This window comes from Mus musculus, chromosome 1 (assembly GCF_000001635.26).
Source record: "Mus musculus strain C57BL/6J chromosome 1, GRCm38.p6 C57BL/6J".
NCBI lineage: Eukaryota > Metazoa > Chordata > Mammalia > Rodentia > Muridae > Mus > Mus musculus.
Window position 1 is genome coordinate 181,210,596 of NC_000067.6, and position 25,774 is coordinate 181,236,369.

At 47.7% G+C, this 25,774-nt stretch overlaps 2 protein-coding genes across 9 annotated transcripts in view; one reads left to right on the forward strand and one right to left on the reverse strand.

Moving 5' to 3' along the window:
* Wdr26 (WD repeat domain 26) overlaps positions 1 to 10,326 on the reverse strand; it is a 47,696-nt gene extending 37,370 nt beyond the window's left edge. For 2 of the 8 annotated variants that reach the window (XR_003954940.1, XR_373605.4), the window contains exon 1: positions 481 to 10,326. Coding sequence is in view for 3 of the 8 variants with exons in the window: in XM_006496817.4 (XP_006496880.1) it covers positions 481 to 842 (362 nt within the window). In the remaining 5 variants the exon portion in view is untranslated. The remainder of the gene's footprint in view (positions 1 to 480) is intronic. The other 6 variants (XR_003954939.1, XM_006496816.4, XR_373606.4 and 3 more) reach the window with 5 other exon arrangements.
* Gm38664 (predicted gene, 38664) lies at positions 841 to 25,774 on the forward strand. The gene is made up of 6 exons (XM_011238899.2): positions 841 to 904; positions 1,215 to 1,451; positions 21,561 to 21,687; positions 21,815 to 21,966; positions 22,625 to 22,720; positions 23,367 to 25,774. Exons 1-6 carry the CDS (start codon positions 841 to 843, stop codon positions 23,525 to 23,527), a joined length of 837 nt encoding a protein of 278 aa, XP_011237201.2. The 3' UTR covers positions 23,528 to 25,774.

Genomic DNA, 25,774 nt, shown 5'->3' on the forward strand with positions numbered 1-25,774 from the left:
TCTTTCCAAATTATGCCAGCCCCTTAGTTCCCATAAACACTTGTAGGCGACTGTCCTTCCTGATTGGTAGTTTGCCTGGGCTGCTGTCGGTCAGGGGTGGGGGTGGGGAGGTGTCCCACAAAGATGCCTCTGAGACACACTTGAAAAACAAATCCTCCAAGGTTCATTATTTCCACCGCTCTGATCCACCCCTCCCCCAGCATAAACAACCTCGGTGTCCGCCTTCCCGGACAGACAATCCTGCTCTGGAGGTGCGCGGGGAGGGGTCGCCCTGGGTTTCCACTACCCCTCCCCAGCCCAGGCGGCTCGGCTGGCCTTAAGACATCGGGCCGATTCCCTTTCCTAGACCTCCCCTCCACCGCCCCCCCCCCCAGGGCTGTCTGTCCCCGGCCTCCTGCGCACTGGGCCCCGGGGTCCCCGCAACCCACCCGGCCGCTCGGCCCCGGCCTGGCCCTCACCAGTTGTAGGACGGACACTTACTTGAGCCCTAGGCCATTGAGGTGCTGTCCTATGAGCCTAATGACATCCTCATCGGACTGCGAGAGCCGCTTCTTCTTCTTGAGGCTGCTGCCCAGCTCGGGGGTGGCCTGGGCGGCGGCGGCGGTGGCGGAGGCCGCGGCGGCCCCGCCGGGAACCCCGTTATTGACACTCAGGCTGTTGCTATTGTTGCCAGCGGCGGAGGGGGCGGCAGGCAGGAGCCCGTTGGCGTGGGCCAGGTCCCCCGCGGACGTCGCCGAAGGGGACGACTCCCCGTTCTGCGCCGACAGGCAGGCGAGCTCCGGGGTCTGGCCCTGGCCCCCGCCGCCCCCGCCGCCGCCTCCTCCCGCCCCGTTGGCCTGCATGGTGCCGCCGCTGACCAGGCTGTGGCCGCTGCTCCGCTGCGGGGCGGCGGGGGCGGCCGGAGGCAGTCCCACCACCACCACCACGGAGGAGGAGGAGGAGGAGGCGGCCGGCGAGGGCGAGGGCGGGGGGGGGAGGCCTGCTCGGCCCGCCGAGGCCCCGGGCTCTCCTGCTCCCTCCGCCGCCGAGGCTCGGGGCTTCTTTCGCGGGGGCGGGGAGGCTCCGCCGGCGTCCGAGTCGGAGGAGGAGGAAGCGGAGGCCAGAGTTTCCTCGCCGAGAGAGGCCGTGGTGGGAGGCCGGCGGGGCGCGGCGGGGGTCGGCGGGGCGGGAGGAGGGGGAGAAGGAGGACCGGGCCCTTCCCCCCCCCTCCGGAGGCGCTCGCGGCGCGGCCCGGGGGCTCGCGGGCACTGGGGGGGGCGCGGGCCCGAAGCTGGGAGCCCGGACGGCGGCGGCGGAGGCGGCGGCGGAGGCAGCGGCCGCCTCGGTGCTGGGTCCGCGCCGCTCCGCTCCCTGGTGTGTTGATTCTTCCCCCAGCTGCTGTCTAATGGAGTCCGGGCGCTGGCGTCACAGGAAATGCCTATACTGCCCTCCTCGCTCACTTCCGGCAGCAGGTATGGAACCTATAGGGGGCTGTCACCCGGCACGTGTGTGTCCGGCGGCCGGGGTGAGGCCGTGGGGTGAAGGCGAGGGCGGCCGGGGGTGGGGGTCCGGCCCCGGCGGGGAGGCGCGACTCAGCACGACCTGGCCCGCCTGTGCGAGGCCGCCCTGGCTCCCCGGGTCAGGCGTGCGAGCTCGGCCTGCAGTAAGTTCGCAGCCTCGCTCCGGGGCCCTGCAGGGTGGGAGGCGGAGATCACGTCCTCGCCCTGCACCCTGAGTGACCCAGAAAGGAGCGAGCGGCCGGCGTGGAGGGGGCCGCAGACGCACTGGCACGGGCCAGGGTGGGGCCGCCGGCGGCCTGGTTTTGCAGCTTGTGACTTCGAGCACAAGGGTGTGCTAGGCCCCTGGCCACCGGCTTCTTGCTCTGCACTCAGGATTTAACCACTGCCTCGGTTTAGGGTGGAAACACTTGAACTTGCACAGCCAAGCACCACACACAGTTGTATCCGTGTCAGTCCAGGACAAGGGAGATGACAGCAGAGCTGAGTGTGCTCCACCCTGGGAAGGCGAAGTCGGCCGTAAACTGCCTTCCCTCTGGGAGGAAAAACAACAACTCGTGGGGGCAAGACGTTTCAAAGGCTGAGGGTGTGTAGAGGCGCTTTGCTTTGGAGTTTTACTAGGTTTGTTTTGTCTTTCTTTTAAGTGCTCGCTCAGATGTCTTGTTCCTGGTTCCTGTACCTCTGACCGAGGGGTGGGATTGGGGCACCGTTTCAGATTCTGGTTTGAAATTTTCAAGTGGCCGGAGTTTCACTGTCCCAGCGCTTTAAACGGCTTTCTTGAGTGGAGAAACACAGCAGCAGAGAACTGAGTAACTATGTTACTCTGTGGCAAATGGTCCATGGGGCCCTAGTCAGTTTCATGGACTTGGGTCGTAGCATGTAGACCTGGTGTGGACAGATATTTTTCCTGACGTGACTTCCATTTGGGAGGAAAACAACAACAAAAAGACCAAACAAACAGACCCAACAGCCTTAAGCAATACATCTTATGTCTCTGAAATTTACAACACTCACAGCTCAGTAATTTTTAGGTCTTTGGGGACAGCCTTTTTTAAATTTAGAAGTGTAATAAAAATTAGCCTATGATTTGTCAAGAATCCTGAGCTCTCTTCATCTTGAGACTGGGAAGAGAGACAGAGACCAGGGCAGTCTTACAGAGATCTAGCATTGTGGCTGTCATGCTTTAAATATGCTTTCAGGTGTCAGCTGTAATTGCAAAGTGACTCACATACGGTGTTTGTATTCACCTGAGACAGACCTTCATTTTAGCTGAGGTTCATAGGGCACAGACAGTATATCCAGCAGAGCCAGAATTACTAGATAGTCAATGCCCTCATAGAGCCCTGTACAGCAACTTTAGAAATCTCATTATCATGAAGGTTGTTAGTGTTTAGGCAAAATTTACTTTCTGAAAAATGGTTTATCGTAATCTACTGGTTCCTAGCAACCTTCAGGTGGATCAAGTCAGGAGCTTAGTTTGAGTAAAGTCTGTAGCTTTTATAAAGAAAAGGACCATTTAACTATAGGCCAGGTTTCCACTCCTTAACAAAGGGGGAGAGGAGAGGAGCAATGACTAGGACTTCATCACCATCCAGGCTCAGTGCGCACATCTCAGCTTTTCACCTCAGAGTAGCCTAGATGCCTCTTAGAAGTTCTTGAATTTATGAAATCCATATGCATGTGCCCCTTTTATCTATAGTAAAACATTGGGAGCTTATTGTCTGACTCTAGAGCCTTTAGAGACAGGTTTCGGCTCCACTTGCAATAATTTTGGAATACTGTTCTTCACATTCAGAAGGCTTTAGTAACCTCATGTTACCCACATGTTAAAAAAAAAATGTATAGTTGTCTTGCATTCCCTAGTGGATCTGGTCTTATCTCAGTCTTTCTTTTTGGCTAGCTCTCTTTTAAAAAGCCTTTTGTTTTTATTTTATTTTTAGTTAGCTCATAAATTATGTGTTTCAGATTGTACGGTGTACCTTTCTGGAAAGGTTTTAATCTCTTGCCATCTCTGTGAACCCTTTGTCACTGTTGCCGAATTGCTAGGCTTGTTTCTTCTGAAGACCTCCTGTCTTCTCCACAGCCCGATTATGTGGAGTTTCTCTGTCAAGACTCAGCTCCTGCCAGGCGTGATGGCACGCGCCTTTAATCCCAGCACTCGGGAGACAGAGGCAGGCGAATTTCTGAGTTCGAGGCCAGCCTGGTCTACAGAGTGAGTTCCAGGACAGCCAGGGCTACACAGAGAAACCCTGTCTCGAAAAACAAAAACAAACAAAAAAAAAAAAGACTCAGCTCCAGTGAACCTCCTTAGGGGAGTGTCTCCCAGCTTCCAGCCTTTGGTAGGACTATGACTTGTTAAGGACTCCCCAGGACCGGAGATTGCGGATGAGCTCATCCGCTGGCTCTCCTGAGGTCACTTAAGGGGAACCTTCTAGATCTCTGTCTCCTGGCTTTATCTCTTCTGTCCTCCTACAAAAGACCAAGCTGGGGCTAGGACTAAGTCAAGTTGCCTCTTAGGGAAAAGTTGCATGTGTATTTAGGTGCTTAATTAACTTCTGTTCTACTATATGGGGCTCTATATGAAAGCCCTGTGGTAGGTGCAAAATGGAGGAACTGCTGTGTCTGGTTCTACAGTGATGGGGAAGCAGGGATTTTCTGTGTGCACAGCTGATGGTGTCACTGAGAAGCAGACGTTTTGGTTGTGCCACCTTGTCAGGGATGCTGCAAAGTCTGCTGCTCAGTAGGTTGTTGAAGTAATTGGCACCAAGGCCTTTGCCAGGCTTCAGGTTCTCTTGGGACTGTGTATATTTGAGGCTGACAGCGAGGGTACGGACGTCTGGAGGGCAGAATCCCTGTGTGTTCATCTTAAGGCTGTGTTTTTCAAACTATGGGTCATAACCCACTTGTGAAATCCATGTACTTAGCCATAATAGATGGTTTTAAAGTAAAGCAGAAAATGATACAAGCATGAACAGTGGGGTAAGCCACTTGAGGGTGGCATGGTTATTTTGTAAACCTTTTGTTTCAGTGACAGATACTTGTCTGGGCTTTATAAAGTAAATGCATTTCTTCTCTTCTCAAAAGGATTTGAGTGCTGAAGAGACAAGAGCACTCCCTGCTCTTGCAGAAAAGCCATCTGATTCCCAGCACCTGAACCATCTGTAACCCTAGATCCAAGGGACCCAGGAGGCATGCATGGGATGCACATACAGGCAGACGAAACATTTATACAGATAAAGGAAAAATAAGTAAATCTAAAAAAAACCAACTGTCTTAGACTTTACAAAACAGCTGGGTGGTGGTGGTGCAGGCCTATAATCCCAGCACTCGGGAGGCAGAGGCAGGCAGATCTCTGAGTTTGAGGTCAACCAGGGCTACACAGAGAAACCCTTGTCTTGGAAAACTGAAACCAAAACCAAACACAGTGATGGAGCAAGTGGTGACACACACCTTTAATCCCAGCCTTTGGGAGGGAGAGATCAGCCTTGTCTGTAGAGTGAGTTCCAGGACAGCCAAGACTACATATAAAGACCCAGTTTCAAAAGGAAAGGGGGGGGGGGGACCCTCAGTCATCTACCTCAATCCTGATTGGCTAAAAGGCGGCTCAAGAAATCGAAATGACAGGCGACTATTATATTCCAAGGCAACGTTTCTCATCCTTAAAACTAAAAAGATCAACTTTCAAAAGTTGAGATGTTTTAAATATAAAGATGTTTATACTCACAAAAGTAAATTTTCACAGGTGTTGGTTAAACTGGTAAAAGTTATGTTTCTGTCAATATTTAAATTTAGGATTTGGGAGTAGAGCAGTTTAACATACAGAGCCCAGGCTGGCCTGGGACCGACTCTCTTGCCTTACCTTTTGGAGTGCAGAGATACCAAGCATGCACCCACACACACAACTCTTCCTACCTTTTCTTTGTTTGAGGTTGTAAAGCCGCGGGCTAGACTTGTTGCACTGGGGTAGGCTGGGGAGAAGCCGAGTGAATATGGGAGCTGGAGTCAGAATATTTAGTCAGTCGCCTGACTATGAACAAGTCATTTGACTTCACTGCCCCTTAGACACAATGCCATTTTTATTTTAAAGTAGATAATAACCCCTATTAATTTGTCTAATGGAGCTGGCAGATGTGTAAATGGAATTGGAAAAAGCAAACAAACAAGCAAGTAAACATGTTAAAATCCTTTAAAATAAATGTAAACCCCCAAGCATTTAAGGATTTGAGGCGGCTGTGTGTAGAGATAGCAGGGAGATGAGGATGTGAGCCACTTTCCTGCCCTAAGTCTGCCATCCAGCCATGGTCATGCAGCCATATGCAGTCATTCCTGTCATACTTCACCTCAGCCTGAGGGAGGGAGGGAAGGAGGGAGGGCGGGCCCCAGCCGCCAAGCAGTTTTACCCACTGCCCTGTGCATATCTCTCCAGCACAGGTGATGGGGGGTGGGGGGTAAGAGGGAGGTGCCTTGAAGCAGCAGGAACATCTGGGAGGACAGGCCTTCTGACCTCACAAGCCAGCATGCACCCACCTTTGTCCCAGAGAAAAGGAGCCTTCCCTCAGTAGTTGTCTCCTGCTGTTCAGAGACCCGCTTGGTATGAGTGTCTGGGGAAATTTTCAACTTTTTTTTTTTAATCTACCACACAGCTATGAGAGATTGCTTGGAGTAGTTTTTAATTGCTATACCAACCTTGTGTATGTAGCACCACGCTTTAACAATGTAACACTAACCTGGGAGTGGGGGTGAAGCCCAGTGTCTGAAAGGAAGAGGAATTCTCCAGGGCTGGGAAGGACTAAGAGGCCAGGTCCCACGCTGTGCTGCATAGAGAAGGAACGTTGTTACAAGCCCCATGTACAGAGCTCTTCTCGGGGAAATGGGAAGGCACACACATGTGCTTACATTTCTGGTAGGACAGACGGGTGGGCAGTGGCTGTCTGTGAAGGGACTGAGTGGAGCTTCCCTCACTTTAGGTTTTCTAACTGTCCATACATTTTTAAATGTCAACAGGGTTTATTTGGGCTATAAAGAAAATAGATACATTGACCCTTTTTTTTTTTGTATTAATGTTATGATTTAAAAACACTAGTGCTGGGGGCTGGAGAGATGGCTCAGTGGTTAAGAGCACTGACTGCTCTTCCAAAGGTCCTGAGTTCAAATCTCAGCAACCACATGGTGGCTCACAACCATCCATAATGAGATCTGATGCCCTTTTCTGGTGTGTCTGAAGACAACTACAGTGTACTTAGATATAATAAATAAATAAATAAATAAATAAATAAATAAATAAATCTTTAAGGAAAAAAAAAACCAAAACACTAGTGTTTCTAAAAGAACACTCAAAACCAATCAATCTGAGATATTAACCCTAATAAAAACATGACAGGCAAAGCAGTAAGTGCTCTGTATTTGTTCTTTAAGAATCTCCTCTCTGTAACCTGGCTCTCCTATGCTCTCAGGCTGCTGTCTCCCACATATGTACCCTGTCATCCCCTCCCACCACACGCACACACACACACACACACACACACACACACACGGCTAAATTCATCTGGGAGATAAAGAGCAGAAAGGCATTTCTATTTATTAACTTTGAAAAGTAGATAAATAATTAATAGCCCAGGGAGTCCCTGCACAGAGCCTTACAACAGGCCCTTTGGGCAGTCTTCCTTACTCACAGGTCAAATGCAGTCTTTATCCCTCTGACATTGTTATAGCTCATAAATAATGAAGGGACAATTATGACTTAAGAAGTAAATTCTGGTTATTAAAAATATAGTCCATATAGGGATACTAGACTAGTAGATATTTGAAACTGAACATTTTTGAAGCAGGTTTTAAAAAACTTGATTGGGGTATGGTAGTGAATTCCTTTAATCTCAGCAATCAGGACACAGCAACAGGAAGATCTCTCTTGAGTCAGAGACCAGCCTGATCTACATTCTAGGCTACCTAGTGAAACCTGTCTCAAAAGATTACTGGAAAAATATCTAGACTTTCTAGCTCATTTTTTTATTTTAAAATTGCTAAGGGGTTGGGGAGATAGCACAGCAGTTCAAAGCACTTGTTCTTGCAGAGGAATCTGGTTCTATTTCCAGCACCCATGCTGTGACTTACAACTGTCTGTTACTGCAGTTCCTGGGGAATCTGCAGGGGAACCAGGCATACACGCAGCAAAGCATTCGTACACATGAAATAAAAGTGTAAAGCGATTGCTGGAGCTGTAGGTCAAGTGGTAGAGCAGGTTTCAGGCCTTGCGTGCAATCCCCAGCACCAAAGAAAGATTTCAAACTGTGCCCTTTAATGTTAACTGGTTTGAATGATATCAAACCCATAGGCAAATGTGAAATAGAATAGATAGTTTTAAACACATAGGCAAATGTGAAATAGAATAGGCTAAATTTTAAAAATTAGTTTGTTGAATGAGAGGCCATCAAGCCATCTGTGGTAGCTATGTCTATAATCCTAGCATTTGTGAGGTGGAGGCAGGATCAGAGGTTCAGAGTCCTCAGTTGTTTAGTGACATGTGTCAGTCCACCTAGACTACACGAGACGTTGTTCTATGCACTTTACATGTATTGTCCTATTTTAATCTGCCGGGGTCTTTAAAAAAAAAAATGAGAGAGGCCATAATGCCAGTGATTGACAACACAAGAACAAAACAAACCTGACACTTCTTGAGACCAGTGGAAGAAACCCAGGGCCAGGCCAGACTAGAGAGCTAAAGACTCTGTTTAACACTGATGGGGGTTGCCGCTTCTGAACACACACTTTCACTGTTTTGTTCTGCTTTGGCTTTTTAGGACGGTTTCTCGGTGTACCCTGGCTGTCTCGCTCGGAACTCACTCAAACTCAGAGAGCCACCTGCCTCTGCCTCCCGAGTGCTGAGATGAAAGGTGTCACCACCACTGCCCGGCAACAAATTTTCTGTGTGCATTTCTGAAAGGTGAGAATACCCATTTCCTGATGCCCCTTTAGTCCCTTACGTCACAATATCTGCTTGTAATGCTAGGTCATTGTCAACTACTATGGCGTAGGAGTGGGTGTGTTGGTAAGGTTTATTCAGAATCAGAACGATGGTATACTTGTTTTCTGGTATCTAGTGGTTCTACTCTTTTTTATTACTATAGTTTATTTCTTTTGTGTGTGATGGGGAGTGTGTAGGTCAGAGACAGCCTCAGAGAGTCAGACCTCTCCTGCCATGTAGGTAATAGGCATAGAACACAGATCCTCAGGCTCGGTGGCAAGTGCCTTTATCCCCTGAGCCATCCTGCCAGCCCCTGGTTCCATTTTACCCTTTCTTTCCTGTGATGAAAGCAGCTGTCCACAGCAGAGCTTCCATAATCCTTAAGTAAGACTAAGAGCTGACACTACTGGCCAGGCACTGTTCTAAGTATGGCACACATGCGTTGTCTGATTTCACTCTTCCTCGTGGGATACAGTTAGCCCCACCTGACAGGTGAAAAACTGAAGCCCAGACAATCTGAGGTCACACAGTTTGTGTGTGGCTAAGCTGGGTACTCAACCCTACAATGTGCTACTTTTCAGAGATAGCTGTTGGTAGACTATGAAAGGAAGCCATTGTTTAATTCCTTCGAGGTTAAAAGAACAAATAGTGTAAGTCCTATAAATTGATTTTTGTGCATGGTTGTCTTTGTGTATATGAAGCCTTGGTCTTTCGCCTTTGATGCCTGTCCCATTTCACCAGACTGGTTGATAGTAAATCAGGGTACCACTGAGGGACACTGAAAGGTTTTTCTTCCTATAAAAGCTGCCACAGGGGGTACCTTCAGTGCCTTTTTGAGGATGCAGCTCACTTCTCCAAGGGGTCCTGGTTGGAATGCAGATATTCTGCCTGGTAGAAATTATACATAAAGCCAGATGTGACCTGTAGGCTTAACCTACCAGGACACTACACCAGAAAGTGACAGATGTGAGCAGGAAGGAATTTTCTTTCCCTGTAAGCAAGAAGCTCTCAGAGCTGAGGTCCTCCTGAGAAACTGGAAGGAATTCCTGAGACTCATGATGCCCTCACCAAGCCTGCTTTTTGCATCTGCATCTGTCTAGACCCAGGTTAAGGCTGAGGACATGGGAGTTGCAAACAGCCAGACTAGATTTGTTCAGGAATTCATATTTGGTTTCTTACTGTTAGCACTTTCAGGCAGCTCAGCTTACAGAGGAAGTCAGAGACACTTGTCTGAGATGAAGACAAGTTTACTTAGCATAAACTTGATGTATAGGGGTGATATGTAGCCCAGGCCAGCTCCAGAAAGCTGTGGGAGCTGTTGTTTAGGGAGGGCAACTAGGTTGTTCAGAGCCCTTAGATTGGTACACACCCCAAAGAAGGTGGCTGTCTTAGTGTGGTTTTCTATTGCTATTTAAAACCATGATCAAAAGCAATTTAAGGAAGAAATGATTCGTTTTATCATACAGCTCATAGTCCATCATTAAAGGAAGGCTGGGCAGGAGCCTGAAGGCAGGAGCTAAGGCAGAGGCATAGAGAGATACTTTTTTTTGGTTTTCTGAGACAGGGTTTCTCTGTGTAGCCCTGGCTGTCCTGGAACTCACTCTGTAGACCAGGCTGGCCAACTCAGAGATCCGCCTGCCTCTGCCTCACGAGTGCTGGGATTAAAGGCGTGTGCCACCACGCCCGGCAGAGGGATACTTCTTATTGGCTTGCTCAGTTGGATTTCTTGTACACCCCAGGACCACTTGTTCTGGGGTGACACTGTCTCCAGAAGGCTGGGCCCCTCTGCATCAATCACTAAACAAGAACACACACCACATAAGCCTGCCTACAGTCCAGTCTGATGGTAGCGTTTTCTCAGTTGAAGCTATTCTAGAAGATTAGCTGTGTCTCATGAACACAGACAAACTTTAAGCAGCACAGGGTAATTTTTTATCATGACTGGATGAGCTCTCTGAGAAGAGGCACTGTGTTGCCTGGTGTGCAGGGCAGGGTGCAGTTTGGTTTATGTTTTTATTTCTGTTTCAGATGTTTTGAAAATGAGTAGAGGTAAAGACGTCTTTAAAAACGAGTTTATTTTTAGTTTATGTGTATGAGCGTTGGCCTGCAAGTATGTATGTGCACTGTGTGTTTATCTAGTACCCTCGGAGGCCAGAAGACAGTGTCAGATCCCATAGAACTGAAGACATAGACAGTCATGAGCTCCCTTGTGGGTGCTAGGAACCAAATTCTGGGCCTTTATAAGAGCAGCTAATGCTCTTAACTGCCAAGCGGTCTCTCCAGCCTCCCAAATAGTCTTTCTTTTCTTTCTTCTTTTTAGTTTTGGATTTTTCTGAGATGGCGTTTCTCTGTGTGGTTCTTCCTGGCTGTCTTGGAACTCATTTTGTAGACCGGGCTGGCCTCAAACTCAAAAACTCACATAGAACTGCCTGCCAAGTACAGGGGCTAAAAGCATATGCCACCACTGCCCAGCTAACTAGCTAGCCATCTCTCTCTCTCTCTCTCTCTCTCTCTCTCTCTCTCCCTTTCTCCCTCCCTCCCTCCCTCCCTCACTCCCTCCCTCCCTCCCTCCCTCCTATCCAGGATATCACTATGTTACTATGAAGCCCTGGCTGGTCTGCAACTTGTTACATAGACCAGGCTGGCCTCCAGCTCATAGTCACAGGTATACCTGCCCCTGCCTCCCTGTCCTGGGTTAAAGAGAGCTGCTCCACCACCCCTGGCTTTTTTCTTTTTCTTTCTTTAAAAGATTCAGTACTATGACCTGAATCTAGGGCCTTACACATGCCTGCCAAGTATTTCACCAGTGAAGTCTATTTCTTGAGCAAAGTTTATTTTTTTATTTTGAGACAGGGTCTCTGTTTTGTACAGGCTGGCCTTGAGCTCACTCCATAGCCCAGTTAAGCCTTGAACTTGGGATCCTTCTGTTCAGCCTCCTGAGTAGCCTGCTTCTGTGTAGAATGCTGGAAACTGTGGGTTTATTTCCCATTACTGCCACAAGCTAAAAAGAAGCCATTGCCATAGTCTCCCTCTGACACCTAAATGGTTAACAGCCCCTTCATTATCATCAAATGTGCAGTTGCTGTTCAGAATTCCTCCAGCAGCCGTAATTCTTTTAAACAGTTGGCTTGTATGAAGCAAGATCCAAACAAGGCCCACACATCACATTTCTTTGAAGCAGTAAGTCTCTCTTTTTTAGTAGTGATTTTAATTAAAGTACCATATATAGAGAGGAGTATATAAATCCTTAAGTGTACAACTTGGCTTTTTTTCCCTTCAAGTGAATATGTATGCAGCCATCACCCAGGCTGTGAAGTAGAGTATTACCCAGATGCCAGTAGTAAACAGTTGTAACTTCAGCTGGCTTTTCTCTATGACTAGCATGGAGCGTGTACACACATAAACATGTATGTTTGTTTTGCTGTTAGCACATGATCATTTTCTCTTGTGAAATCTTTTTTTTTTTTTTTACTGCCTACCTCCACCCCCACTTTTTTCCCTTAATTCTATTCTTTCTTTCTTTAATTTTTTTGAGGTAGGATCTCACTACATAGCTCTGGCTGGCTTGGAACTCAATATGTAGTCTAGGCTGTGAACTGTGAGACCCTTCTGCCCTTGCCTCCCAAGTGCTGGGATTAAAGGGTGTACTACCATGTCCAGCCCTGATTCCTGCCCTTTTAAAACTGTTACTTTATGGATCTTATCCACTTATAAAGTTTTAAAAAATCATATTATTTTTATTTTATGTTTATGACTATTCTGTCTTCATGAATATAAAGGCACCACGTGTGTGCTTGGTGACCACAAAGGGCGGAAGAGGGCGCTGGATGCCCCAGGACCGAACTTACAAACCGGCACCAGGTCAGTACTGGCAATCCAACCCAGGTCACCTAGAGGAGAAAGTACACACTCCCCCTGATTTGTGTGATTGTTTTTCTTTTTTTAAAGCAAGGTCTTATGTAGCCTATGCTAGCCTTTAACTTCCAGTGTAACTGAGGATGGCTGAATTCTGATCCTCCTGCCTCCTCTTCTTGCATACTAGGGGTAGTGTTAGAATTGCAGGCATGAGCCACCTTTCTGGTTTTGGGTGGTGCTGGGATCTAACCCAGGGCTTGCTGCATACTAGAATCAATGGATTCTGGGAGTTGTTCGTTTGTTCTGGGTGGGAGTCCTTTTGTAGATTTCTTCTTCCACAGTGTGACTTGATTTTATCTTTAACGATCTCTTGATGAATTCTTTTTTTTTTTTTCTTGGTTTTTCGAGACAGGGTTTCTCTGTGTAGCCCTGGCTGTCCTGGAACTCATCTGTAGACCAGACTGGCCTCGAACTCAGAAATCTGCCTGCCTCTGTCTCCCAAGTGCTGGGATCAAACGTGTGCACCACCATGCCCGGCAGATCTCTTGATGAGTTCTTAATTAAGTTCAGTTAATCTCTTGTTCCTATAATGGTTTATGTTTTTTATGTTTCACTTTAGAAGACATTGCTATGTCCTCAAAGACATGAGGACAGCCTGCTACAGTGTCCTCTGGGCTCAGTGTTGTCTCCTTTTTTGTCTGCAGCCTTTAAAGACTGACTTTTGGGAGAAGGGTGGCGGGGGGAGGGGGGGAGAGGGCAGGTGTGAACTAGGAACTCCACAGTTCCAGCTGAGCATGTCATACTTTTAGAAAAGTCTTTCCCGGGCTGGTGAGATAGCTCAGTGGTTAAGAGCACCGACTGCTCTTCCAAAGGTCCCGAGTTCAAATCCCAGCAACCACATGGTGGCTCACAACCATCCGTAATGAAATCTGATGCCCTCTTCTGGAGTGTCTGAAGACAGCTACAGTGTACTTACATATAATAAATAAATGAATTTAAAAAAAAAAAAAAGAAAAGAAAAGTCTTTCCCACTGTCTTTCTGTGCAGTCACTGTCATAAACTAGGGGCCAGCACATGCTCTGCAGTCACTGGCAGAAGTCTAGGCCCTGCCATCCTGGTTCATTGGCTGTAGTTGTTTTAAGTTTTGCACCTAGTAGTGTGGGTCTCTCCACTGGCTTTCCTTTGAGATTGTCTTGGCTATTCTTAGTTCTTTTGTTTCCTTTTTTTTTTCTTTTTTTTTTTTCGAGACAGGGTTTCTCTGTATAGCCCTGGCTGTCCTGGAACTCACTTTGTAGACCAGGCTGGCCTCGAACTCAGAAATCTGCCTGTCTCTGCCTCCCAAGTGTTGGGATTAAAGGTGTGTGCCACCACCGCCCGGCTGTCCTTTTGTTTCCTATGAAATATAAAATCATCTTGTTAAATTATCGCAAAACATGTTTGGATGTGATTGCAATTGTAATACATATATAGATCAATTTAGGGTAAACAGGTTTTTTTTTTATAATATTGAATATTCATTTAAGAATATGGGAGACTAGGTGTCAAGGCACAGGCCTTTAATCCCAGCACTCAGAAGGCAGAAGCAGGCAGATCTCTTGAGTTCAAGGCCAGGCTGGTCTCTGGAGCAAGTTCTAGGACAGCCAGGGCTACACAGAGGAAACCCTGTCTGCAAACCCCACCACCACCACCACCACCACCATCACCAGCATCAGCACCTCCTCCTCCTCCTCCTCCACCACCACCACTACCACCTCCCTAAAAGAATATGGAATATTTCTCTGTTTTTATTGTTCTCTTCCTCCTCTTACTTGTCTTCCTCATTTTTCTTTGTTCTTTGACTAAGTATTACTATACAGCCATGTTCTTGGGTGCTGGGATTTCAAGTATGTACCCCTATGCCCACCTTTGTATCTTTTTAAAAAAAAAACACAATCTTTCCTTTTTCTTTTATTTATTATTGTTTGTGTAGGAGAGGGACATACATGTGCATGCCAAGATGTGCACATGGAAGTCAGAGGACAACTTATGCAAACTGATTCTCCTCTTTTACCTTTCTGTGGGTTGCAAGAATTAAACTCTGGTCATTGGACTTTGGGGTCAGCAGCTGAGCCACTCCACTAATCCCATGCTTGCTCTCCTCCTGGGTGCTTTGTGACTTCTTTATACAGGAATCTCACATCCTTTGTTGGCTTTATTCCTATTTACTAGTTAAATGGTATCCCATTTGGATTTTCATTTTCTTTTCCCTGCCCCAGTGCTAGGCTATGGGCAGGTACTTCATCATCAGGATACATGAAAAGCCTGTGTCAGGCCTGGATTTCAGCCTTGACTGTGTTTCAATAGCTTGTGATTGTTTCCCGCTGCCAGTCTTCAGTACATCTGGTGTCTGATTCTTCTCAAAGCTTCAGCCTTCAAGTCACCGTTTAACAAGGTTGAGAGGAGAGACTCTGAAGTCTACTGAGGATGATGGAAGACTGTGATGGGCCAAGTGCATCCTGAGGGAGCTGGGGCCAGGCTAAACCCACCTGACACAGGTTAAGCTTTAGGAAAGGGAGGATGTCGTGGTGTGTGTCACCAGTGCCTGTCTTCTAGCCTGGGGGTGGGGATATGGACGTCTGTCTTTCTCTGGTCTTCTGGAAGTGGGTATCATGGAGAAGGAGTGGGGGGGGGCAGCAGGTGAGAGGTTGGGGTCTCTGGTAATTCAGAACACTCGGGATCTAAGCTGCTCGTTACCCCCTTGGCATAGTAAGGAAGAAGGAAGAAGGGCATTGGCTTTTACTTCCTGATGAACTCCTAGAGCTTTTGCCTGTGGCAGGACCCACCAGGGGCCTCCTAAGACCATTGGGCACCATGGTGGTAGCACATTTAGCTTATGTTTATTGAGTGCCACGTGCTGGGTGGGTTTTATCTACTTTTTGAATATTAATATTTTTTAAAGATTTATTTATTATATATAAGTACACTGTAGCTGTCTTCAGACACTCCAGAAGAGGGTGTCAGATCTCATTACAGATGGTTGTGAGCCACCATGTGGTTGCTGGGAATTGAACTCAGGACCTCTGGAAGAGCAGTCAGTGCTCTTAACCACTGAGCCATCTCTCCAGCCCAAATATTAATATCTTTAATAATCACAGTTACCCTCATAAGATAGGCCAGTTAACACTATTCTTTGAAAAGGAATTATGTGTATGTATCTGTGTGAGAGTATGCCACATATTTTGTGGTGCCTAGAATAGGGTGCTGGACCTCCTGGGGCTGAAGTTACAGGCAGTTGTGAGCTATGTGACATGAGTACTGGGAACTGAACTCAGATCTTCTGCAAAGGCAGCAAGAGCCCTCAACCACTGAGTCTCTCCATCTCCCAATAGTCCTCATTTAAAACAGTTCTTATTTTATCTGCGTCTGTGTGAGGGTGTTGCATCCTCTAAAGCTGGAGTTACAGACAGTTGTGAGCTGCCATGTGGGTGCTGGGAATTGTACCCTGGTTCTTTCAGAGGACACATAGTGCTCTTAACCACTGAGCCATCTCCCCAGACCCCCTTCTTCATTTTTTTTTTAAATGAGGGCAGAAACTGCACCTTAAGACTAATGACCAAATCACATAACTCATAAGTGGCAACACCAGTGTTCAAACCCGAGGTGGCAGGTCCCAGAACCTGTGCTGCCCAAATTGGATGACCTTGCATGGTAGATGGTAGCTGCAGATGGAGACCAGAGGACAAGGGAGGGATTCAAGGATTCCTGCGGTGTCTGCACAGCCAGCATGCTCTGCTTGCTCTGAACTTAGTTAGCGGGTGTGAGGTGTCTCGTGGGGACTGTTGGGAATGCCTTGCACCTTGCATTGCGCTGAGGCTGTACACAGGTCTAAGAGCGACTTTATACACTAAGGTCAAGAGAAGGTGAGGTAATCCTAGCTTAATCGTTAGGTCAAATTGACAGGAGAAGTATAACATCCATTGATTTATCAGTTTTATCACCTTAAGATTTCCTTGAACTAACTGGAAGCTGACTTCTGGTCTTTTGTCTCTCTGAGGTTACAAGCGTGTCTATATTTAGATCAATAGTCACGCTTCTGTGGTGATGGACCAGTGTGTGCCTCCAGAAACGGCTGTGAGCTGAAACCGCATGTGTGTCCTTAGCAGAGAAGTCAACGGCTCTGTAGGTCTGCATACCCTCGCCAGAGGGACTCTGCACAGACTCGCTTAGTAAGCAGATAAACAAACTTTGTGCTCGCACATAGCCGGCTGCTAGGCCAGCCTCCACTCGTTCACGGGAGCCAGGGGCCTCCTGTTTAGCTCCAGACCCAGATCTTTTCTCCTGTCACCATTGCCATTAATATTTTGCTTTTTTTTCCCCCTCCCAATCTGGATTAGATGACAGCCTCCTAAATGCTTTGTGCTGTTTCCTAACTAGTTGCCTTTACTGCTACCAAGATCATTATAGTAAGGAATAAAAACAGTATCACTTGGAAGTGTTTTGGATGGTTCTCTGTACATATAAGCCACAATCCAATATCCAGAGACTTAGAAGTTGGCCTCTTTTTTATGGCCCTCTATCCCTCACACCAGCTACCCCAGATCTCCTGCTTTCAGAGTGCTTTCATAGTCTGTGCATCTGTTGTGATTTTCCTCACATGACCATTCCTAAATCCCCATGGAGGTTGTCCTCAGAATCATCTTGGGAAGAAGCGGTTTTCTTACCCTACCAAGCTCTGCCTTTGAGGAAGGCCTTACTGCAGTCTCGGTCCACCACAGGTACCTGGCAGGCATTTGCCAAATGGATTCTTCTCTCCACCCAACTCTCCGTCCAACTCCAACCAATGTCTAAAGCACTTGCCGTATGTCTAAGGTGCTGTTCTAGGCCCTGGAACTATGTGGTGAACAAGACAGACTCCTATGGAGTTCCTATGAAACTTATATTTTTATACGCTCACATCACTGTAAATGCTCATTTTAGATTCTGTCTTCTAAGGAAGACCCAAAATAAAAAAGAAAGAAACAGGAAATAAATCACATGGCGCGCAGTGCTAAGCCGAGACTTTAAGTTGGGTCCCATGACGCAGATGCTTTCTTTGTGTTGGGTGGTTAGGTAGGGCCTCTCTGAGGGGCATCCTGAAGGCTGAGATCTGCATCAGCTGCTCTCAAGATCGGGCAGAGAGCATGCCAGGCAGGGGAGACTACACAGAGGCTTTAGAGAAAGCACAACCCAGCTTTTAGAACAAGCACGCTAGTTAGCTGAAAGACACGCAGGAACAGAGCAGAGTGAGAAAACGCCTCTAGGGCGCTGAGAAGCGAACACGTGGACTGCAGTTGGTTTGAGGACCAAAGGTAATCATTCCTTAAAACGCTGCATTCTTGCTGGCAGCTGCTAATAGCAACATAAAAAGGCCCTGTTGTTCCTAACTGATGCACAAACGCTCTCAGGAATGAGGTTCCGCATGCCCGCTTCTTCCTGTCACTTGCAGCCAAGTCATCGTGTCGGAAAGGCCGGTGTGAAGAAGGTACCTGATTTTGATTCACACGAGTTCCCATCATCCCTTGGGCCTTTATTTTGCCTAAGATCCATGATTAATAAAGCCACGAGAAAACAAATACTTTCCTTTGTTCTGCTTATTGTATCTGCTACAGTGAGAAGTCTCCATCTTAATACTTCTCTTTCCTTCCTATGTTGTTTGTGTAACAGGGAATCACTTCCTCCATCCACTTCACTTGTGTGCAGGCTGAGCCATGTGCTTAATACCCAAACCTCCATGGGCTTCATCTGAATCTCAGGTCACGTGAGCCTCTCCTCTCCTAGTGCCAGAAGTCACCAAGTGACAGAGACAAAGGATAACACTCATTGCAGGTGGGCCGGCATGAGCTGCCAACCAGGAGGCCCAGACTGGGGGGAGCTTTTGGTCAGATTTGCTACGATTCACATTCCTTTGAATCTTTAGAATTGACCTCAAAATGCCCAAGAGGGTCTGTCACATGGGAGGAGGCTTATACTCAGTGACGGCATGCCCTGATGGGTGGCGGGTATCCTCAGATCTGGACTGATGAAAGTGTGTCTATCCCTGTGGTCCTATTAACCAAGTGTTTGCCACACCCAGGCCATGTCTCTGCTGTGGTGCAGGGTCCAGGTTTTGTTTGTTTTCCCTTCTACCATGGTCCTAGATTGACTTTTGGGAATCGATGTACAAAAAAAGAGTTGTTCAGTCAAGCTCGATAGTGATTAAGGGTTGGAAGGAATTTTGGACTTGTAAACTTTTGAGACAAAGCAGTTGAGGTACAAAACAATGATGTGTCTTGCTCAGGGGAAGCGTGGGCTGATATCAGAGCTGGATCTACCAGTCTTCGGCTCTTAGTTTCCAGGGTGGTGGTTCTGTTTCCACTCATGCTGCTGCCAGCCCATAAAGACACATAACAAATAGTGGCCAGATTAAAACAGCCAGAGTCCACATGTAGACACTTACAGGCGTGTGTGTGTGTGTGTGTGTGTGTGTGAGAGAGAGAGAGAGAGTGTGTGTTTGTGTATGTGTGTGTGCATGTGAGTGTGTGTGTGTGTATGTGAGTGCGTGTGAGTGTGTGTGTATGTGAGTGTGAGTGAGTGTGTGTGTGGTCAAACTTACAACCTCAACACTTGGAAGATGGATAATGGAGGATAAAGAGTTCAAGGTTATTCTTGGCTGTGTAGTGAGTTTGAGGCTAACTTGGGCTACTTGAGACTGTCTCTCTCCATCAAAAAAAAAAAAAAAAAGAATTTGGATTTCTGGGTTTTCTCTTCAAAGACTTGAGTACAAGTTTCTGCAAGGCAAGTGACTGATGTGAACAGAGGTTTCTGCCCTTAACATGTGATGGGTGCTTCTGTTTACCTCAGTCTCCACTACTCCCTGTTGCCTCCCAGACCTCAGAATGGCTGTCAGCTGGTATTTGTGGCTGTGCTTTTGTATTTCTGGTGGCCAGAGTGAGAAGAAAGTGATCTATTTCTTCATCGTGTCTCTATTAAATGTGGGCTATATTTCAAGAAGAAATGGGTGTTTTAGAAAGCACAGAGTTTGGTGGCCAGAAGAACACAGGACATTTAGGACACAGGACATTTAGGACACCCATGTGAGTCCAGCTGTCTAGCACCTGTAGGTGCTGGAGGCTGCGACTGTCACTAACCCACAGCACCATGATCCGAAGCGAGAATCTGATCATGTATTTCCTTCCAAGGCGAGGTCCTTGACAAGTTTTGAGAGCTTTTTGTCGTAGCATGGGAGGAAGAAGAGGAACAGAACAAGGAAGAAGCGGGGCCTTCTCCTCTGCCTCTTGTCGCAGGCTGTTAAGACCTGAGGTCAGTTCATTCCGACCCTGAATAGACCGGGCTATCCAAAAGATGGCGTAGTGAGCATCAGAATTTAGATAGGATCGGCTGGAGCAGATCTATTGTGATCCAGCCAAAATCACAAGGAGAGTGCACTGTGCTGCTCTAAGAAGCCGGGTACCGGAGACGTCCGGCTAACACGGCTCCTGGAATAAAAGATGCTTTGCTCTGCCCATCCAAATCTGAATCCTGCTGCTCATGGGCCTGTTTTTACGGGTCCCCCATCTCTGCTTCTCTCTGTCCTTCAACTCCAACTAACATCTCTTTATAAAAGCCAGGAGGCTCTGTAAAGTTTAAAAAACACACACACACACACAATCCATCTGCATTGTATTGAACAGAATTGAAATGTAATGAGCCACTGGGGAGTGAGGGAAGCCACCCTCTGGATCCCCATCGCTGTAGTCAGTTTGCTTTTCTCCTGGCGGGTCAGGAAAGCTTGAGCGAGGAGACCTGCCTGCTGAGGAAAGCATCCTTCTCCCTCGCTATTGTTTGCAGGGCAATAGGCACAGCGATTTGTCACCACCTCGGAAGCTGTTTGGGTGTAGGTGAAGAAGGCCACCTGCCCGTGTGGGAGGGTTGCTCGTGACCTGAGCGTTTAGCCTGACCTTCTTGTGTGCCAGGCTGGCGTCTGATGCAGGAAGTGCTGTTTTTGTATGTTCACCTCAGCAATTTCCTGACTCACTCTCTAGAAGGGACACACCCCATGGCCCTGCAGAGGAAACTTTGGAGGTTGCAAAGCTGGCCTTTGCCTGGCTGACCATGGGGCTTGGAGGTGGAGTCGTTTAAGGAAGGATTAGCAGAGGATGGGACTGTTGTCATTAGGATACCACACGTGACAAACTCAACATGACCGCCCACCTCTTGGATGATTCACAGGCCTGAAGCATGAGTAACTTAGAGGGTGGGCAAGCAGGTATTTGATTCAGTAGGGTGGGGCTGAACCCTCCCTCTCTCCTCAGCACCCATCGCTCCCTTTCCACAGGATCTGGTAGCCTGGAGGTTTCAGGTGCAGGGGGGCCTGTGAAGTCTCTCTTGGCCTGGGGAACCCTTGTCATTTGAATGGTTCTGTGAAGTGGCGCTTGTGACTGAAGTGCGGCTTTCCAGGGGGCTGGGGGGCAGCTGGAGTGGCTCAGCCTGAAGCACATTCTCAGCTCCCGCTGTCAGGGCTGGAGTGGGGGGCACACTATAGGAGGTTCTTCCTCTCACTCGTCATACGTCCCATGTGATAGCACAAAAGGGGAGGGCACCTTGTTGCCATTCCTCTGTAAGCCACATCAAAGCCACAGCTTCTATCCTGCATGGTAAGTTAAAGTCCATCCCAAAGCAAGTGTCCCCTTTGTATTATTACACGAAGCATTGGCTCATACATTATGTATGGGACATCAAACATCCGGTGTAATCTTATTTGACTGTGAATAGAACCTATGTTTTAATAATAACCAGCATTTTTACTATGTGTATGGCATCACAGATGTGTCATTTTAAATTATGTATATAGCTTTTAAAATGTGTAGTGACTAAAATAATTATGGTTGCTTCATGCGGCCCTCTATAGGATATGCCAGTTGAGTAGATACGGACTCTCAGTTCCCATAAAAAGACCACTTTAACTTGCCTGTCAGGAAGCACGGAAGTCACGTCTCAAGTATCATTGCCCGAGAAGGGCAGGACTCTTCTTACATCCTCCTTCCCATCCCACCAGCCCCTGCCCCTTCCACAGGCATCTGGAGAAGAAAGTCCTGCCGCAGTGTGTAGTGGGTCTGAGCTCTGTGTGAATCTTTCCATCATCCCAGGTCCAGAAGTGGGATGTGGTCCAAGGAACCCTAGACAAATGCTCCCTGGGACACTGCGGAATGATTTGCCGGCCTCTTCGAGACATTTCTGTTGTTCCCCTCCAGGGATCGCTGTGTCCTCCCAGGATGAGTCTCTCATGCTGGACCCTCTCTTTGTCCTGTCCCCCTCTGGATGCTGGCAATCTAGGAAGGTGCAGGAGGAAGCTTGCTCCCAGGATCCATATCCCACAAGGTGTCAGCTCCATAGAGCTGGGGTACCCATGGCCAGTCAGGAGGAGCAAGGAAGAGCAGCAGTGTAACTAACTCCCTTGAACAGCAGCCTGAGAGTTGTGAACGGGGTGCCCCTGTGCTCCCTGCAGGGGTTGGCACTTCTTTCTCAGCATCTGGAGATGGCAGCCTGGGCCTGGACAGGAAGTGTGTGCTGAGTCAACTAGGAAGTGGCAAGAGCTGGTGTCCTGCTTACACAGAGCTCTGTCTACCCAGAACTGGATGTTCCTCCTGAAACAGGATGGTATGGCGGAGTCCCCTCCTGTTCCCCAGCTTTGGACAGGAAAGGTCTTGACTTAAAAAAGCAGCCTTGCAGTGACAGGAAGGCTGACCACATTTGTATTTCTCACAGAGGTTTGACAGTGTTAGACAGCTTCTCTAGAGACCCAAGGGAGGCCAGCTAGGTGTTCACCCCGGTGTTTTTCCTGAGAATCCCTTTCCTAGACCACCTCTAAGCCAGCGAGTGAGACACTGGGCCAAAGGGCCAAAGCAGCTGCCTGGGAGGAGTCACCCATGCGGTCTATGGACACTGCCCCTCTTGTAACTTTCCAGTGCTCCGGGATTCCGACTGGCAGCTCTGACGCCTGGTGGTCATTTCAAGAACTGCACTCTGGAAGACTTGTCCATTTTTATTATTTTTAGATGCTTTAGCTTTCTTCTTCCAATAAATATAAATAAGATGGACCTTATACATTAGCAGTCATTACTGTTACTAAGTGAATTATTTATAAGTAAAATTCTTGCAAATGCAATCGACAAAATATATGTTTGTAGAAGATTCTGGAAAGATAAACCAGAGACTCTTTGATGATCTCCAAGGGGCACTACTGTGGGATGGAGAAAGATTTATTTTGCTTTATATATGTGCTTCTCTCTGAAATATATTTTAACTTATTTTTCAGTTTTCTTAGTGCTTGGCACGGTGGCACAGCCCTTTAATCCCAGCACTGTGGAGGCAGGTGGCTTTCTACAAGTTCAAGTCCACCCTGGTCTACAAAGTGAGTCCAGGGCTACACAGAGAAGCCCTGTCTCAAAAAACCAATTTATATGTGTGTGTATGTGTGTGTGTGGTGTGTATGCATGTATGTATATATTCTTTTCTTTTAGGTTTGTTATTTCATGTTTGTGAGTGTTTTGTCTGCATGTGGACATGTGTATCATGTGCATGCCTGGTACCTATGAAGTCAGAAGAGAGCGTCAGATTCCACAGAACTGGAAGTACACGTGGTTGTGAGCAAATATGTAGGCGCTGGGGATCCTCCCAGGGTCCTCTGTAAGAGCAGCCAGTGCTCTTAACCGCTGAGCCATCATTCCAGACCCCGCTTTTTAGGGTTTGTTTTTTTTTGGCACAAAGTCTCTCTCCATAACTCTGGGTGTCCGGAACCCACTATATAGTCCTGGGCTCAAATTCAGAGATCTGTCTGCCTCTGCCTCTCAGGTGCTGGGATTAAAAGTATGCACCACCACACCCAGCTAACATCTATATTAAACAAAGGCAAGTAATTACAGTTAAGAGCTGACTCTGGGCGAGCCCAAAGTCTAGGATTGTTCCTTCCAGGGCTCCAAGTTTGGTGTTCAGACGCCTCTGGAGTGTTTAAGGGAACAAAGTACGGCTGAATCCACTCTGGTCTCAATCACTAACAGCAGCAGAGGACTGCAGAGCTGAACAGGACAAAGCAGCTCTGGGGAGTGCTGGGGTCAGAAAGCCAACAAGAAGCTCCTCACTGTTGACCCTCCCACCAACGCCCACCCGCCCCTCTACGATACCCCACCTATGGGAGTGTGGATGCATTAACACATTTTAAGAACATGGTCATAGGTAAGTCTTCTTTCTTTTCCTGCCCATAGCCTGGAAACAGTGTGGCTTTGTGTGCTCACAGCCTACTTGCTGCACATGTTCAGAGAGGGTGAGGCATGTGAGGCCGAGGATCAGTGCAGGCTCCCAGCGCCAGTTCTCACCGCCATCCTGAAGGCTGGGCCACAGCAAGGCAGAGATGCTGACTCTGCAGCAGCTAGCTCTTCAGGGAAGGAAAAACCTTAGAAAAGCATCCAAAGACGAGGTCCTCATCCCGGAACTGTGCTGTTTCAGATCCTGCCTGCGTCTGAGCCTGCAATCAGCAAGCCTGGTGGCTAGGTCTCTGCTCCCTCCTTACTTGCAGCCTCCCTGGGTCTCCCTGGGAGATCAGGCACCTCCCTTAGCCAGCCCCCTCCCAGCTTCCTACTGCCACTCGGAACAGAACTTCCGCAGCTATCATGTGACCTTGAAGATGGAAGTCACATGCCAGAGAAGACAGAAGACAGAGACCCTGATAACTTCAAAGAGCCAGCCAAATAATGCCTGTTTACTCCTGATCCTGGTAAAAGTGAAGAGAGTAAATCCTTGCAAATAAACAACTAGATTTTCTCCCTATTGCATGCAGTTGAACCTGATTACAGCAGACAATGCGGTAGCCGAGTGTTTCTCTGTTCTCCTCTACACTTGCAAAGGAGCAGAAATAATGACTTATGACTGAAGTATCTGCTGGAGCCTCCCTCTGGTGGAGCTCAGCCACGCACTGTAAAATCTGTGTGTGCTAGCTTTCTTACAGTTACTGACTTTGAAGTCTTTTTTTAGGAGGGGAGTGGGGTGAAGCTGGACTTTCAGTGACTGTTTAACCATGGGGACAGGATGAAGAGGGTAGCTAAGGGTTCATAGCTGGGAGACAGGCTGCTCTGACTGCCTTTGTGAAATGCACATTTGGAGTCTGCAAAGCCCTGGCGAGGAGCTCAGAGAAGCAGGGTGGGACCACACTCTTGGTTCAGTTTCCTAGCACAGCCTGGACGGCAAGAGGTGAAGGTAGAATCACGTGGTCTCGATCCTGGAGCCACCCTTTAAAATTAGCTTTATTGGGGTATAACTGACAGGCAGGAAACTATAAATGCTTAAAATATATAATCTGACATTTTTCCTTATGTATATGGGGAAGTATCGCTACAACCAATGAAGTGTTCATAACCATTAAGTCACTTGTAGTCCATCACCCTTCCCTTGGCAACTAATGGACTGGCTGCCCTCTGTGACTATGAATTAACATGCATGTTCTTTTTTAATTTTTTGAGATTATAATTACATCATTTCCCCCTTTCCTTTCTTCCCTCCAAACCTCATATTCCCTGACCTTGAGAGTCTTTCAAATTCACGGACTCCTTTTCTATAATCGTAGTTACATACCAAGTGTGAGCCTGCTCAGTCTAATATTACTTTATGTTTATTATGTTCTCTGGGTCATTATAGCATCATACAGAGTAGTCTGCTGCCCTGTTTAAAGGGTGGCTCCAGGATCGAGACCACGTGATTCTACCTTCACCTCTTGCCGTCCAGGCTGTGCTAGGAAACTGAACCAAGAGTGTGGTCCCACCCTGCTTCTCTGAGCTCCTCGCCAGGGCTTTGCAGACTCCAAATGTGCATTTCACAAAGGCAGTCAGAGCAGCCTGTCTCCCAGCTCTGAATCTTTATCCACCCTTTTCATTGTGCCCGTGCTTAGCACATTTGTCTGTCTGTTTTTGAGACAGGGTTTCACTATGCCATCCCTCTGGCCTGAGCCTAGCTGCGTAGTCCCAGCTGGCCTCGAACTCACAGAAATCTGTCCTTTTCAGTTTCCCGAGTGCTGGGATTAAAGGGTGTACCAACATACCAGACCTGTGCTTAATTTATAAAGACACTTCTTAACTGTAAAGTGGCCAACCGTGCGAGGGCATGGCTCCTCCTAAGTCCTTCTCACTTGCTGGCTGGCTTTCTGAGGTCCTAGGGGTCAGCAGCAGGCCTTCGGCAAGTGAAGTGTGAACTTACTGAGAGCTCACTGCCACTGAGCAACACTGGCAGCCTCCTCTGTGTTTAACAACATTTGGGGCAACAAGACTTTTGAGTGTTAGTCATGTGATGCAGTTTAATTTTTGCTTATTTGCCACCTGAATTGAAGTGTTAGAAGTAGATGGTAAAAGGGATTTTTTTGAAAATCTGTGGTCCATTTGTTTTCAAATACAAGCCCTTCCTCAGGTATTTCCTGCATGAA